Source organism: Taeniopygia guttata, chromosome 5 (genome assembly GCF_048771995.1).
Source record: "Taeniopygia guttata chromosome 5, bTaeGut7.mat, whole genome shotgun sequence".
Lineage (NCBI taxonomy): Eukaryota > Metazoa > Chordata > Aves > Passeriformes > Estrildidae > Taeniopygia > Taeniopygia guttata.
Genome location: NC_133030.1, coordinates 59,167,944 through 59,183,479, shown reverse-complemented (window position 1 = coordinate 59,183,479; position 15,536 = coordinate 59,167,944). Strand labels below are relative to the sequence as shown.

The 15,536-nt window shown below is 39.9% G+C and overlaps 1 protein-coding gene across 12 annotated transcripts in view; it reads left to right on the top strand.

The window, feature by feature from the left end:
- SLC38A6 (solute carrier family 38 member 6) overlaps positions 1-13,446 on the top strand; it is a 38,536-nt gene extending 25,090 nt beyond the window's left edge. For 3 of the 12 annotated variants that reach the window (XM_072930522.1, XM_030275167.4, XM_072930525.1), the window contains exons 9-16: positions 2,586-2,651; positions 2,845-2,898; positions 4,413-4,492; positions 5,128-5,228; positions 7,232-7,356; positions 8,224-8,368; positions 8,489-8,583; positions 9,670-13,446. In XM_072930522.1, coding sequence (XP_072786623.1) covers positions 2,586-2,651; positions 2,845-2,898; positions 4,413-4,492; positions 5,128-5,228; positions 7,232-7,356; positions 8,224-8,368; positions 8,489-8,583; positions 9,670-9,750 — 747 coding nt within the window. In that variant the 3' untranslated portion in view covers positions 9,751-13,446. The remainder of the gene's footprint in view (positions 1-2,585; positions 2,652-2,844; positions 2,899-4,412; positions 4,493-5,127; positions 5,229-7,231; positions 7,357-8,223; positions 8,369-8,488; positions 8,584-9,669) is intronic. The other 9 variants (XR_012056562.1, XR_012056561.1, XR_012056563.1 and 6 more) reach the window with 9 other exon arrangements.
- The last annotated feature ends 2,090 nt before the right edge of the window (positions 13,447-15,536 follow it).

Sequence of the window (15,536 nt, the reverse complement as noted above, 5' to 3'; positions counted from 1 at the left end):
CTCTGACTTGTTCAGGCTCTGAAAGTCAAAGGCATTAAATGTGGTTTAGTTTTCATATCTAATTGCTTTGAAGTGGGTGATGTGTGCTGTTGAAATGGTGTTTTAGTTTGCACACTGTTAATTTCTGTGTGGCAGATATGTTTTAATTTGTTCCAGAAGAGAACCGTGTTAGTCATATGGAAGTGATATAATTATATTTTGCATATACAGTAATTCTGTGCCTTTTCAAGTGCACACCATCTGTTCAGCTTTTTGCCAGCAAGCCACAATTTTACTGCAGCCTGCAGAAAAGCGACGTCCTGGTCAGTCTGGTCAGGGAGTGCACTGAGCAAAGGTCTGGAGACTTCTTTGTTCTGGGTCGCAAATGTCCTCTCTGAGCCTCAGTATCTCCTCATTTAAAGCCAAAAAACTGGTTCTAGGCTTTACTTGCAAAAATATTGCAGACACTGAGGTGAGCTGATCTAGGAGGAAAACAAGTACATGTAGCTATTAATTCAAAGCCAGAGTCTGTGAGGTCTTGAGCACTTTTGTTGCTCAGTTGTTGAATACTTACCTGACTTGAATCCTCAGGGAAAAAAAAAAATTGTGATTGTTAAACTTTTCTGTTATTGCCTTCCCTCTTGCTGTATATATTGGTGAAGCATAAAGACAGATTTGTAATTTTCAGCATTATTGCTAGTTTGTCCAGCAAAGATGTTAACAATTGCTGATGGTATTTGTCTAAATCTCTTGTTTATGTTCCCAGAACAAAATAAGTTGCAGATTGGGAACCTGCCATATGCAATGGATGGTGTTATGCACAGACAGCCCCTTTGCTGAGTGCTGTCAGTACTGCTGGAATAAAGGGATTCCTGTTTTCCCTCTGCAGGATACAAAAAATTACTGAGAATAATAGAACACTTTGAGCTTCTAACTTTAATCTTTAGCAGTGTTTCTGGTGTGGGCTTAAAATACCCTTTTTCCACTAGAATCTCTCCTGATTTTTATGTTTTTTTCACTTAAAACCAAACATTTTTATACTCAAAAGAATGTTTATATGAAATAGGCTTAAAGTTCTAAAGGAGGGTTGTGGTGCCTGCATGACTGGTCAGCTAACTGGGATGTGCTGCCAGCTTAAAAATCCTTTCCAGTTGGGGAAACTCATTAGACTACAATTGGAAACCCAAATACATTTGAATAATTAAGCAAGTGGGCAAATATAAATAGAGATTTTAAAAATGCACCTAGTACATTTTATTTTGTCTTCTTTTATTTCCACTTCAGTCTGCTCTTAATCCGTATTACATTTATTTTAGAAAAATGTTCTCCAGCCTTTTAGGTTTGGCTTGCCTGGTCCTCTCTCTGCAATGTTTATATATATCTTTGCTCTTTAGCTTGCAGGAAATCTTCCCTTCACCACTGCCAGGCACATTTTATTTTCCCCAAACCTTGCCCTTCAGCTCCATGCCCCTTTCCAGTGCCTGTTCCAGCTTTAGACTGGAGTGAGGGAGTTCCCACAAAGCTGACTACTTTGGAGCCTTCAAAGCCTTCCTCTCTTTGGGTGCCTTTAAATACAACCCAGGCCCAAGTTATATTTCAGTGTTTGGTGTTTGCAGGCTGCTGTTGAGCAGGCTCCCTCCTAGTTCCATACCTTGAATGAGTTGTTCTTGTGCAGTTTAAAACTTGTTACTGCCACAATGCACTCAGCCTGCTGTGTACCCACAGTTTTCTTTCCCCACATTTTGGCCAGAGGTAACATTTGTTTGTCTCTCCTGGCACTGGTGACAAGAGGGAGCATCTAATCCTCTGGGAAACACCACTTGGCAGCATGCAAAGCACAGTTCTCTGAGCCAGGAGAAGAGATCCCTTGTATGTTATTCTTTTTGTGAATCTGAGTCTTTAATTAAGTTTTTAATGATTTGCTCTAGGCTTCAAAAGAATTATAACCTCTAAAGCCAGGCAACTACAATAGGAAATTAATTAGGGTGAGGAGAGCAATGCAATTATCATTTTAAACCGGGCTCCTGAAAAAGGAGGTAACATTTCTTATTTTAATTTCCCTTTGATTTTCAGCCCTCTTACTTGGCAGTCCCTAAACCAGCAGGGTGTAGCTGAAGGCCCAATGACATTCTGGGACAATAATTGCATTTATTGTTTTTCCTTTGCTTTCTAGTCCAAACCATATGTTTCTGCCTTTTAAGATTAGCCCTAGGCTCTGCTCTATCTCTGTTGAGGGCTGGTGTGCTCCGGGCGCGAGGCTGGGCTCGCTAAGGCAGCAGCAATTCCAGCCGGGAGGCCCTTGCTGTGGAGCCCAGGGAGAGGGGCTGGGAGTGCTGCTTGGATTTCAGCTCATGTCAGAGCCCATTGCAGTGCCCCACCTCCAGATCCCTGGGCCATAAGGCTGCCAGCTGTGCAGGGTGAGCAGCTGGATGGAATGGCACTGACAGGCTTTTCTTGTCGAGTCTCCTTCTGGCAGGCCTGATAATTTACTGGGGGTGTAGCTCCCTGCTGGGTGTTCCAACAGGCTGATATTTCAGCTATGTGTATCTCAATTGAAAACTGATTTTTAGGATATCATTCATACATGAAATATGCTGTCTCTGCAGGTTATGATTAAAAAATGGTCGATCCCTTGTCCCCTACCTCTGAGTAGTGCCATAGAGAATTTACAGGTAAAGTGCATGCTGGTTTGAAGTTCTAATTTTACTAGTAAACTGTAATGCCTTTTTACATTAACACTTTCAGAATGGCTTGCAATTTAAATTCCTTCTTTTATTAATCATCACAGAATCTGAAAAGTTTCTGTGGTTTGGGCTTATTCTTTCATTATGCCTTTTTTTTTTTTTCTGCATTTATATTTTACAGGTTTCAAATTCTACTGGGGATTGTAAAGCAAAGCTCTTTCATCTTTCAAAAGAGGTAATCTCTATTAACAATACACAAACTTGAAGGGGGGTGGTGTTTTTTAAAAAATTGGGGTTTAAACCGTACCCAGGGTAAGCTGTCCTTGTGTAAAACTCGTTATGGGCTGCTGAAATATTTTCTGTACCTGCTGCCAAGTGCTATCCAGTCTTACTTTTTTTTTTTTTTTTTTTTTAATATGAAGGCTCACTGTCCAAGTTAGCATTTATGAAAATATTTTGGAAATATGACCAAAAAAGAAAGTATAACAGGTGAAGCAGTGGTCAGTCTCATCATGCAATCAGACCAAGGCAACTTAATATGCCCTCAGCTGGAAGTTGGTGCTACTTAGCTGTGTGCTCTTAGCTCCTGGCAGGGTAGAGCAGCTTTCCTGACACTGCCTGGACCTAACCTTAGTTTTTCCTTACCTGAAGCTGATTCTTCAGGCCTCATGCAACCTTGTGCATCTCACTGGTGCCAGCTCTGGTATTTGTTAATTAACGTGGCATTTAAATCATGTAACCACCCATCAAGGCTTGCAGTAGAGGAAGTGTCATGTGGAGCCCTGGTCTCTGGGAGGTGAGGAGGAAGGGAAAAAAGTAAATCTGTAGTGAGATCTAGGAGGGATGTGGCTGCATTTCTCTGAAGAAACAAAGGTCCACCCTACTGTCCCAAGAAAAAGGGAAGGAAAAAAAAATGCTTGGGCAATGCAAACATCAGACAAATGTTATCTGTAGATCAAAGAGGAAATGGTGTTTGACCAGATACATCTAATGTGAGATTCTGGGCTTTTGTGCTTGGAAGAATCTTGGGACTCATCTCTAATTCTTTTTCAAAGTTATCTTTATCATTAGAAAATGGAATATCTTTACCAGTATGGGCCTGATTATTTCAGCACAAAAGGGTTTGTTGCAGTTCAGCTTCTTCTACTTGGAAATTGCAGTAAGCTGTACTAGATGATTCATCTCTTTTATTACAAATTTTTGGAATAAGACACCACTAATTGTGTGGTTGCATCTTTAATTACATCTGAAGTCTTAAAACTTCAGATGCCAAAGCATGTTGTATTTCCTGTTATGTTTTACCCACATTTTTTCTGAAGGAGTAATAAAATAGTGAGGTCAGGGTGAAGGAATCAGTAATTTGACAGGTAGCCATGGATATTAGATTTTGGAAAAATTCTTAGAGGATTTCACTGGCTCTAGGACACATCCTGCTCTTTCTACATAAGTACTTGGCTTCAGTATAGTCAGAAAAGAATCTTCTAGATTTTGGCTTATAGGCAGCATGACTTCCCCTGATGATGAAACTGAGCTGTGTCCACTTGAACTGACATGACTTGAAAAGGTTGAATTTTTGTGAACTGATTTAGAGACTCCATTTCTGCCTTGAGGAGATTTATCTTATAGCATTAATCTAGAAATATTTCCACTGATTTCCAGCACTTGAACTGAATTCTAAGTTCATACAGATATTTTTTCCAACCAGCAGTAATAGCAAACAACTTACAAGATGTTTTCTTTCTATTTCAGAGTGCTTATGCAATACCAACTATGGCCTTCTCTTTTCTGTGCCATACCTCAGTCTTGCCAATCTATTGTGAGCTCCAAAGGTAATGTATGAACACATGCAATATTAAAATATAATTGCAACCTTTTTTGTAATACTTTCCCATAATTAATCCTGAGTAATTTTTATTTTTAGGTCAGTGCTATCAACCACTGCAGAATAAAGAGCTTTCATGGTTTTGGGAAATGTATAGTTTTAATCTGTACTGGCTTTTTCTCTCTTAGAGATAAAAGTAGCAAATGTAGTTCCATCATCAGTGTCAGGATATTGTCCTGCCCTGGACAATCAGGAGAAGAAAAAGGTCATTTGCTAAGGTACTTCAGTAGTCAATTTTTATGGTGTAACTGAATCTGCATTTGGCCATATCTGATTCAGTTTTTGACATAGATTCTGTTCCTGGCTCTGAATAGGTATCATCCTCGTAAATCCCAATTTTAATTTAAAAGAGTGGGAAGTCTAAATTCCATACAAGATGGGGACAGTGTTAATTATCTGCTTGAAAAGTGCCCTTTTAATAACCAGATTAAAAAAAATACTTTTAAACCTCCTAAATATCAGCACATACCTCAGCAAATACTCAGTGGCCTTAAAGGCAAGGTACTGTATAGATTGTGCTGTGTTTAATCATCCTCAATACAGATAAAACAACACTGATTTCCTTTTCTTTCTCCATTTTAGTCCATCCAAAAGGAGAATGCAGAATGTAACTGTCACAGGAATTGGTTTGAGTTTCCTAATTTACTTTATGTCTGCTCTCTTTGGGTACCTGACATTTTATGGTAAGTGTATTCTTCAGGTATTCCTTAGAACAAAAGTTAATGATGAATGAGAAATGTCTTCTGCCTGGAATGCCTCAGGCATTAGTACTCTTGAACCCTCAGATTTTAAAAATCCAAAAGGGTAGGCTTTGAGCTGGGTTTTCCAGCACATGCTTCTGGTCTTACATGCAGCCAGAAATGTGTCTGTTTGATACATGAACTGAAGAAGTGCACATTTCTTAGACATGTTGCTGACATTTGATGAAGTAACTGTAACTTTTTATTGCCAATCAGAAGAGTGGTGGGATATCACACTTGCCCTACCAAATTCTACAGACATTTTCATTTGCTGTAGAATTTAGGTGTCAGTGTGCTGCAGTACCAATTTATCACTCTACATTTGAACTTCTAAATACTTCTGGGTACAGATTTTTATCAGAGTTTAAACATAGATGACTTCTTCTGTCTGGCATTCTTGTACTTGAGAAAGATTCAGACCCCTTTTCTACAGAGTGGACTTTTTTTAAAGGTCCATCACAGCCCTGGCAGAAGTAGGGCAATGATACAGCATACAGCAATGATAACACAACTAGTTTATTGAATTTCATCTACTTGCTGATTCTGTTGTTGTTTCATACCAATGCTGTCACATAAATGCATAACAGTCATCCATGAGGGTCCTTCTGATACCTTCTGAAAATTCTTGTTATGAGATGATAACATGCTAATCTTCATTGATTGGAATTAATAAAACTTATAAATAATTTAGAATTTAATAATTCTAGATAATACAGTCTCCTAATAAAAATAGGAGGCTGTAAGGCAGTAAATAAAAGTTCGGATTAGGATTTCTTTTCCTTTCAGTTATTTCAATTATAATTCTTGATTGTGGGGATGAGATGGTGTCTGACAAAGGACCAAGAATATTGGATTTCAGCATCTAATAATGTCAGATTTTTAGAGACTTTTCTACCTTTTACCCCCAGGTAGGAGCATGTCTGAAAATATTCCCTAGATATCCAGAAACTTTAGAAAAAATTATATGGGGAGTCTTGAAGGCCCTAATAACCTACTGGGCACTATTGCTGTTTCCTGACTGTCTCCATGAGGTTTGCTGGAGAATATAAATTTAAGTGGAGCTCAGAGAGGTTCAGTAGGCAGTGCAGGGTAATTATCTGTCCAGATGAAATCTTAATAAGAAGGGGAAACAAAAATCCTGGAAGCCATCCCAGTTCCTGTTACCTTTACTGCCATGATTTCTTTGGGACCAGACCCTGTCTTGAGTGTAGCCTCTCAGTCTGTTTCACTGGGAATGCTTTGGGTTTTGATTTCCTTTAGTAACTCTAAGACTCAGGAGCCTGAAATGCTGGAATCAAGAGTGGATGTCTGTAAGAGAGTTGTTTTGTTTGGTTTGGTTTTTTTCCCCCTTGCAAGCTTCTTCTTTTTTTCACTTTTCGGTTGTCTTGTTTAATTAACTTACTTCTTTAAACAGAGAAAGTCTGTTCCCTGTTCCTAAAATACCAGTCTGAGAAAATGTAAAACATTTTATTTTAAATTGGAAACAAAAGAACAGTTCCCTCTTTGAAATGAGGCATGTTTCATCTCTCTGTGGTTCAGATGGTTTCTTCTGTTTTCTGTGAATTTGAAACTTCACAGGGTGACCAGACTTTGAAAATTTCAGTCTATTCTGAAGTCCAAAAAAGCAGAGTTACAGAGTTAACATTTAAAAAAAAAAAATCAGGGTAGCAGAACACTCTCAGTGCTCTGACTTTTGCTGTTAACTTTCCTCTTTTTTTTTTTATGCTGTCTCCTTCATGTTTTTGAATTTTTTTGCATCTTTGCCTTCAGCAGAGGCTCTGCCTGGCCTTGCTTCCTGAGGGTTTTCATTTCCCTGAAGATTTTGTCTCTTAGTGTATCTGCATCCCCCAAGCAGATGGATCCATTTGAATGTCACCTTAATATGCCTTGTTAATTACTTTAGTTCTCCAGTGGTTAACAAAGCAATTAATTTGTCTTGTTTGCAGACAAAGTGGACTCTGAACTGCTGCAAGGTTACTCCAGGTACCTGCCCCACGATACCATCATCATGACTGTGAGAGCAGCCATTCTGTTTGCTGTGCTCCTGACAGTCCCTCTCATCCATTTCCCAGTGAGTATTCCTGAGAGCTCTGCAGCTGGCAGGGAGCACTGGTCACTAATGTTTTGCAGACTGCAATTCTTGAGTCACATCTAGTCTTGTGTATCTTATTCGCTTGTCAAGTGATTGATCAAAGACCACATATTTGCATATGTTCCATGAAAGCTCCAAAATAACAACTAACCACTAAGCTAATTTGTGCTCTTGAGACAGATTTCAGATTAAAACTAGCCCAGAGCATTGTTTTTAATTTAGAGAATTCAGAACTTCTAAAGTTTATTTAGTTTGATTTTCTTTTCTCTTAAATTGAGTTTTGCTGACTTGGTTTTTCCTTTCTACATGCACGCAGTCACACACACAAAAACGCTTATACTTGAAACTCAATTTAATTGTAAATTAAAAACACATATAGACCTATTTCATGAAAAAACCCCTAGTTTAGCTTATCAATAACGTAGTAGAATTTAAAATTTATTCTTTTAGGACCAAAAACTGTGCAGGCAAAACTCTGTGTATGGAAGCACTGTAGAGATTATGTATCAGTTGGCAACATGCTGACATTGGCTACCAGGCATTTTCAAAGAGACAAAGCACTGTCCCCCAGGCCTTCTGTTGTCCCTCCAAAAAAGGGAGGGGCCAGTAATTTCTTAAGACTAATGACCATGTGATAAATCTTGCTTTAATGCAGTAATAAATTACATTCTACACTACAGAGAGACAAAGCATTAAACTATCACTAATCTGGCATTTTGATTTTTAAAATGTTCTTTCACATCTGGAATGATGTAATTCTTAAGGTTATGGAATGGAGATAAGATCAGAAAGTATGTGTGTGTGTGTATGTATGTATTTACCCACACAATGTTTGTCTTTGTGTAGGCAAGGAAAGCTGTGTTGATGGTATTTTTCTCTCATCTTCCTGAGTCGTGGATTTGCCATATCCTTGTCACCTTAACACTGAATGCAGTTGTTGTTCTGTTTGCAATGTATGTGCCAGACATAAAAAATGTATTTGGAGTAGTTGGTAAGTTCTTGTGGTGGTTGGTTTTCTTGGGTTTTATTTTAAGTTGCAGAAATTCAGTATATGATTCTGCAATGTACTTCAGTCTTCTTTGAACAAAATCTTGCTTTCTGTTTTTTAAAGGTTCAACCACATCAACATGTTTACTTTTTGTATATCCTGGACTATTTTATCTTAAACTTAACAGAGAGGACTTTATATCACCACAGAAACTTGGGGTATGTTTTCTGTTTTCTCATCTGCACTAATAATATTTAAACAGGCTCATTTTAAATGCATTTTAATACACAGTGGAACACACAATCCAAGGGGCAAAGCTCTTGTTTTCATTGCAGCTCACAAAATCTCTGAGCATTTCTTTCATCCTTCCTAGTAGCTCTGGTCTTTCTGAAACTCCTTCTTCACCAGAGCTTTTTGGCAAGCAGCATGTCCATGTGCTGGACCATTGATCTGAGAATGTGCTTTTCCCTGTAGTTCTCAGATGTTGACTATTAATCCAGTTTCTGCTCAGTTTTTACCTGTTACTCTGTCTGGGCACTTGGGACAAAGCTAAGCTGCATTTAAGTGCAACAGTTTTTGTGCTTGTTTTCTATAAAATACTTCACAAAAACATCTTTTTTTTTGTTTAGCTTTCTTCCTTTTTGTTTGGTTTTTTTTTTTCCTCCTCTTTGTGGTTTCTCTTTTGTTGTAGTAGGTTAAGTTCTGGGCTGGAATTTGTGCAGGAGTCTGCTTTTTGCACTGTAACTGTCTGTCTTCATTTAACCACTGCTCAGCAGAGTGGCCAAAATGCTGGCAAACTGTTTATACATAGTCTTTCTGCCATTCTTATGATTCATGGGGCTGCTCTTATATTGACAAAAGAGGGAATCTGAAAGAAAATCTAATAATGATGCCCTCTGACCATCTAAAGTCATGACTAGTTCCAGCAGGATTGGGGCCTGTTAAAAATCAGCAAGCTGCAGCCTCTTGAACTGCGGTTTTATCATCATCTGGCTATTCAAAAAAGTAAAAAATCCATTGTAATTTTAATTGTATTGTGAGTAAAATACTAATCAGTTTCTCGATTTGTCTAGAGTTGTAAAGGGCAAATTCTATTTTGTGCAGCTGGATAGTGTGAGCAGGGAAACCAGGCTGCTCCAGGAGTTCCCAAGAAAACTATCCCAGGCTTGGTTTAGTTTCCCACTAAATTCTTTGTGTTTGGAGACTGAGTGATTTGAAACATTAGAGATTATTTTAAAAGACACTGTTTGTACCTGTTTTTGTGGACTTTCATAACATTAATTTTTGCCTTTCTTTCTTCACAGGCATGTGCCTTGGTTATTTTTGGTGTTTGTGTTGGCCTTCTCAGTTTGGTTCTAATAATTGTCAATTGGGTTGATCAATAACAGCTATTGACACTGTCTGAACTGAGTTTCAGGAAGACAGCAAGAACCAGAGAGGTGCCAACACTGCTGCAGTGAGTGCTGGACACCCCAAAGGAGCACTGACCAAAGCTGCCAAGGAAGAAGTAATGCTCTTTTCAGCTCCATTACTGATGGTCCTTCTTTAATCTTGAGTCACTCTTCAGTTACTGGACAATTCATCTTTGCCATTCTAAAACATGAGTTTTGATGATATAATAAGGACAGGTAAAAAGGTGTCAAGAATTTCTGCAATGCAAAAATGGTTTAGGGCACAAGATGAACAAAACAGAAACTTGAAATAACTTGTCCTTTCAAAACAACAAGGTGAATAGACATTACATCAGTCTTTTTGTGCATAATGAGATATATGCACATAGGATAATGCACATTGTCCTAATCCTTGAAAGATTTCTGTTGCTTGACTAATTTCCAAAATTTCAGCCAGTTCACATTAAGAACTTGTTGATTCCAAGTGTTTAACCTAATTTATCCTAAGATGGATCCAAAGACCAACTGCCTTAGCTCAGTTTAATGGGCATGTCATGATAATACTTGTTGTTTTTTAAAATACAGTTTTTCTATGTCAGCAGTCTTGAGTCATCCTGATGTAATTTTTAAAATAGCAGACTTTGTCCATCAAGTATAATAGCTTGTAGTAGCATTTTGTTTTGATGTTTTCATTTTGCCGTTAATAATAGACATTTTTCAATTAATAGCTACTTTTGAGTAGTACTCAAATACTCAGTATTCCTCCAAGTGAAAGACTCTTTTTCTCTCATTCCCATTTTTACAAATCTTTCAGGTCTGAACTAAAGTGTTTCTATATTTTATGTTCTTTTGTGTGTCAGATAAGATTTGGGCTTAAAAGATGAACATCTGCCTCTGTTGAAAACAAAGGGAAATTTTACTTTTATGGAACCTTAATTTTACCTCAGATGTCTATGAACTTCCATATAGTCTTTTATTATTTCTTAGTTTTTAGCCCCCTGAATGTGAATGCAATTTTCAACACCAGCTGGGCTTTGTTGGAAAGGGTATTGGACACCCACAAGAAAAGTTCCTGATTTTAGTAGATTGAAAGCAGTGGCTGAGAGCATGGGGAGGTTTTTAGTATTTGCTTCTGTCAGGTGGGATCTGATGGCCCTAAAATGGCTTTATCTCCTCAGAGATTTCATGCCTAAGGAAGTAAAGGCTGATTGATCCTCTCCAGTCTAAAGGGGAGGAACAGCAAATAGCAGAGTTGGAATCACCTTCTCTATTCCTGATTTCTCATGCCAGCAGATCACTTGGCTCTCTCAGGGCCCAGAAGTTACTTTTCATTTTTGATGGATGGCCTGAAGGCACCCAAATGGTGCAGGTTAGTACTGCTTCAGAAATCCTTTTTGCTTGGAAGTATCCTTCTACCTAGGAGTTTAATTTAGAAACAGACACATGTGGTGAGGCCAGGGAGGTAGTTCAGAAATTTTGGTAGGATCCCAAAGAAAAACATCCCTGGAAAAGACTGCAGTTACTTTTATGAAAAAGTTTCTAGAAGAGGTTTCTTGAGTTCCATGTAATAGTTTGGCAGTACCAGAAACAGCACATCCACACTTGGCCAGGAGTTCCCAGTCCCTCCTGTGGCACTGGCAGTGGCTCCTGTCAGCATGTTTACCCAGCAGAAAACCAAGGTGACCAAGAGATGTGACACTATCTGCCTAAAAAGTGAACTTGCCTTTATTTTTCCAATTCAAACTCCTGCTAACCAGGTGTAGCTGCTTCCCTGCCTGTGGCTGCCCTTTGATAGCTGAGTCTCGTGGGCTTTGTTACACTGCAGGGATTCAGATGCTCGTTGTAGAAAACTAAATATATACCTTGTAAAAGTGTACCTTGAGTCAGCACTGACAGCTGTACATCAGAAAGTGATTTTCTGTCTGACTGAACCAAAACTTCTTTGGAAAACAGGAGATCTTAGTCTGATGAGAATGAACTCGGATTTTTGTCAGACACTAGAATTTAGGGAGTATATTAGAAATTTTTGGAAATTATTTCTCATTTATTATCTGCTCTTGTGGAATACTGTTGAGTAGTACTGGTAGGTTACTGCAGTCACTTTTATTTTAAACTCTAACCAGTAATGCTTAAGTCTGAATACTTAGATTATCTGTGAGGGGACAGAAAGCTGGCAAAGCTTTGCTGAGCTTTTGCTCTTCCATCCTCTCCCTGAAAAAGCTGAGTCTTCCCGTGCACTGTACTGCTCTGTTGCCCTTAGGCAGTTTGGTTTGTGTGCATCATCTTGAAAGTATGACTGAAAAAATACCTGAAATACAGTGTTCATTTTACAGTGGATTCCTGTAGTGGTGCAGAAAGCACTGCAGTATTGTTTTAATCCTTGGGTATTACCCTAACTAGCCTGGCTGCTGACTGACTGTCCTGATAGGTAGACTTTGGAATGAAGAATTGCAGTGTGTGAAGTTAATACTTGATGAGGATGAATGCAAGTAATTCACAGCTCTGCTGAGCTCTGTTATTACATTTTGGCTGCAGAAAGGAGAGCACAGGGGTTTACAGCATGCCTGTTACCTTTCATCTGGAAAAAAACTCTAGAAATGGTGCTCCTTCTGAGTTTCTGTAGTTCATAACTTAAAATATGAAGGGAGGGAGAGAGGGCAGAGAAAGAATTTCTGTTCCCAAATTTAGAAGATATGACTGTTGTCCACAGTGAAAAACCAGAGTAATTTATCCTTCTCATCTCCCACAGCTGTGCTGTGCATTGTGTCTCTCAAGGGTTTTTCTACAATTGTGTACTGCCATGAAGTTTTTGAGCAGAAGAGACCTCCACTGTGGAACTCTCAGTTCATTTAAATGCTGACAAATATTTTCTTCATTATTATTGCATACATATATTTTTTCTTCCAAATTTCCAGATTTATGAATTTCAGTGATTCTGCTTTATTGCCTGTCATCAGCATGTTCCAACCTTCTTCACTGAAGACTTGACAGGAATGGATGAAGGGACCCACAGCATTTCTGAACTCACTTGGAAAAGTTCCCTTTCCCCAGTTGAGCAGGAAGAACAATGTGAGAGATGAAAATTAATTGGTTGCCTTTGATTTATTTACTCTTTTTCTCTTATTTCCATTCCTTGTCCATTTGGAGGCTTCTCAAGTTTCAGCTGGACTGTGGTAAACTGGGTGTGAAGAGTGGATTTTTTAACCAGCATGACAGGAAGGAGACTGCTAAACAACAGTGCTCAGAACTAGGATTATTGTAGAGTTCCTTTCCTAGTTGGATTTAATTTAACACTTTACCTGAAATTGTTGTTTTCCAGTTGATTTTGGTGTTGAAACCATTCGTTGCAGCTGCTGTCCATACAGAGAAACCTTTGAACATGTTTGCACTTACTGCCAGTGGGAGGGAATTTTCAGTATTATAAAAGTGCTTTGTAATTCCTGCAGTTTGTGGTGGTGGTCTTGGTATTTGTGTGCTTCAGTAGTGTTCAGCCATGGTTCATATGGAAATGGAATTCCCAAAAGCAATTAATAATGATCTGGATGAAAAAATTGCCCAGCTCATGTCAAACCTGTATGTTGTACAACAGATTTTCTGTTCTGAGTTCTCCTTGCCTCAGAGTCACTGTGGAACAGCCAGAGCATGTTCCAAAAAATGACCAGCAAAAAATAAAGAACAGATTACACTCTACACAGTTGTGTGTGTGATCCCCACTCTGTTGTGCAGGTGATGCTTTGCAGCACATCCTGAAATGTTCCCAACTGCCCCTCCTGGGCCAATCAGCTCCCAGTGATGGATTTTACTAATTGGACTGTGCTCTCCAGAATACCAGGATGCAAAAACTGAGAAATTGTCCTCCCAGGTTTTGGTTCATGGACAGCAAACCTGCCTCTTCTGTGCAAATCTGTGAACAGGAGCCAGTAGAATTTGTTTCAGAGGCTGGTGTTCTTCAAGAATCAGGAGATTGGAAGTTAACAAATGTAACTAATCTCAGTGTCTCTCAGCTGAAAGTGAATGCATCTAACCCAAACTTACTGGTGGTTTAGCTACAACCACTTGCCAGGTAGGAGCCTACCAAGAACAGAACTGACCCCCGTGTATGCATGATTTTTAGAGCTTCTGAAAATGTCAGTTGTATTCAGGAAATTACAAAAAAAGCAGAGTGGAAGCTTGTAGGGCTATCAAAAGTGTTTCTCTTACAAGGATAAATTCAGTTTTTTTCAAAATTTATTTCACAGCTCTGTGCCAGCACTGCCTCTGGGATGTGGGGAAAGGGTGAGAAGCTGGCCTGGTGGTGCATAATGGGGTGGAAAACTGCTCATGGAGACCCTTCTTGTTGAGCAAGGTGAGGGTCAGTCACGGGGAAGAGGCCATTTCCTTAGGGGGTAGCAGCAGAACGATGGCTGGCCAGGAGGGGCTCTGGAGCATGGATGTGCTTTTTGGCTGTAAGTCACAGTGCTCTCCAATAGCTGTGTCCTGTGAGAGCAGCTCCAAGCACTTTGCAAGGGCCAGGGGAGTCCTGGGTATAAGCAAACATGGAAAACCCCCTCATTATTGTGCTGCTGGCTTGATTCCAGAGCTGCAGGAAGGTCCACATACGTGGAAAGGAGTACCAGCAACTCTATTTACTTACTAGTTTTTGCCCCAAGTGGAACTGGCACCGAAGAGCACAAATCCCAGCATTTTCCATGCAGTGCAGAACTGAGTCCTGTGCTGCCTGCTTTTGTTGCTCAGTGTGTGCTGGCCGTGCTCAGCCTTTCTCCTGCCCCAGCATCATCCCTGCTCACACATCAGGGCTTTGCGCCGCAGCCGCACGACGCCAGGCAGCTCCCAGCACCTGGTTTGAATTTAGAGCTTGTTTGCACATGATGTCACACTTTTATTGTCAGTCCAGCCAAGGTCAGGACAGTTCATCTCGGGAAGGTTTGCACTGAGCCCTTACATTGCTGCCATTAATGCCTTCCCCTGATTTACATTTCACATTTCAAGCGTGATTTCATCTAAGTCACCAGGTGTCTGTGGTGAACAGGGAGGTTGCTGCAGTGGCTGATCAGCCCAGGGTGCAGGACGACTTTTCTGGAGACTGGGTGGAAATTCCTGCTCCAGACATCATTGTAGCAAATCACAGATGTGGCCAAAGAGAGTTAATGAGCCCTGGAGGCTCAGGGCTATTCCAGTCTGTTGCCTTTCAGGAGTCCATCCTGCCCCTCCACAGACCAAAGTGAGACAGGGTTCCTGGGAGACCCTTCTCTGCCCTCCCAGGGAGCTCCACTTCATAATGGGATTAACATGCAGGGATGGAGAAAATATTTGGGATGTGGTTATGACAGCACAGAACCTGTCGGGCTGGAGCTGAGGGCCTTGAAAATCTCGGGCCTTGAAAATCTCGGGCCTTATTCTCACCTTGTGTCACTCTTGGCTGTTTCACTGTGCTTTGGGGTGAAGGTGGGGCTTTAGTGTAGCATTTCTGGGTTTGTGCAGCTCATGGCTATGAATCTCCTGTAGGAAGGGGTTAAAGAGTCTCTGTTTTACAGCTTCTTACAGGTCTGGGACTCAATTTTAGTGTTTTGCTCCCGGTTTTGATGAACAATTTCCATCCTTGTTAAAGGGAAAGATGAGTGAATGAATGGGGTTTATTCACTTCTCTTTCTCCAAATATAATAATCAATATTTGATTCTTTGGGCCAAAGCAATGAGCGGAATCAGCTGCATGTTGGTGGGTACAGAGACAGCCTGGGCAGAAGCTGTGCCAAGGGGATCCCTGCTGACTCGTGTGCATG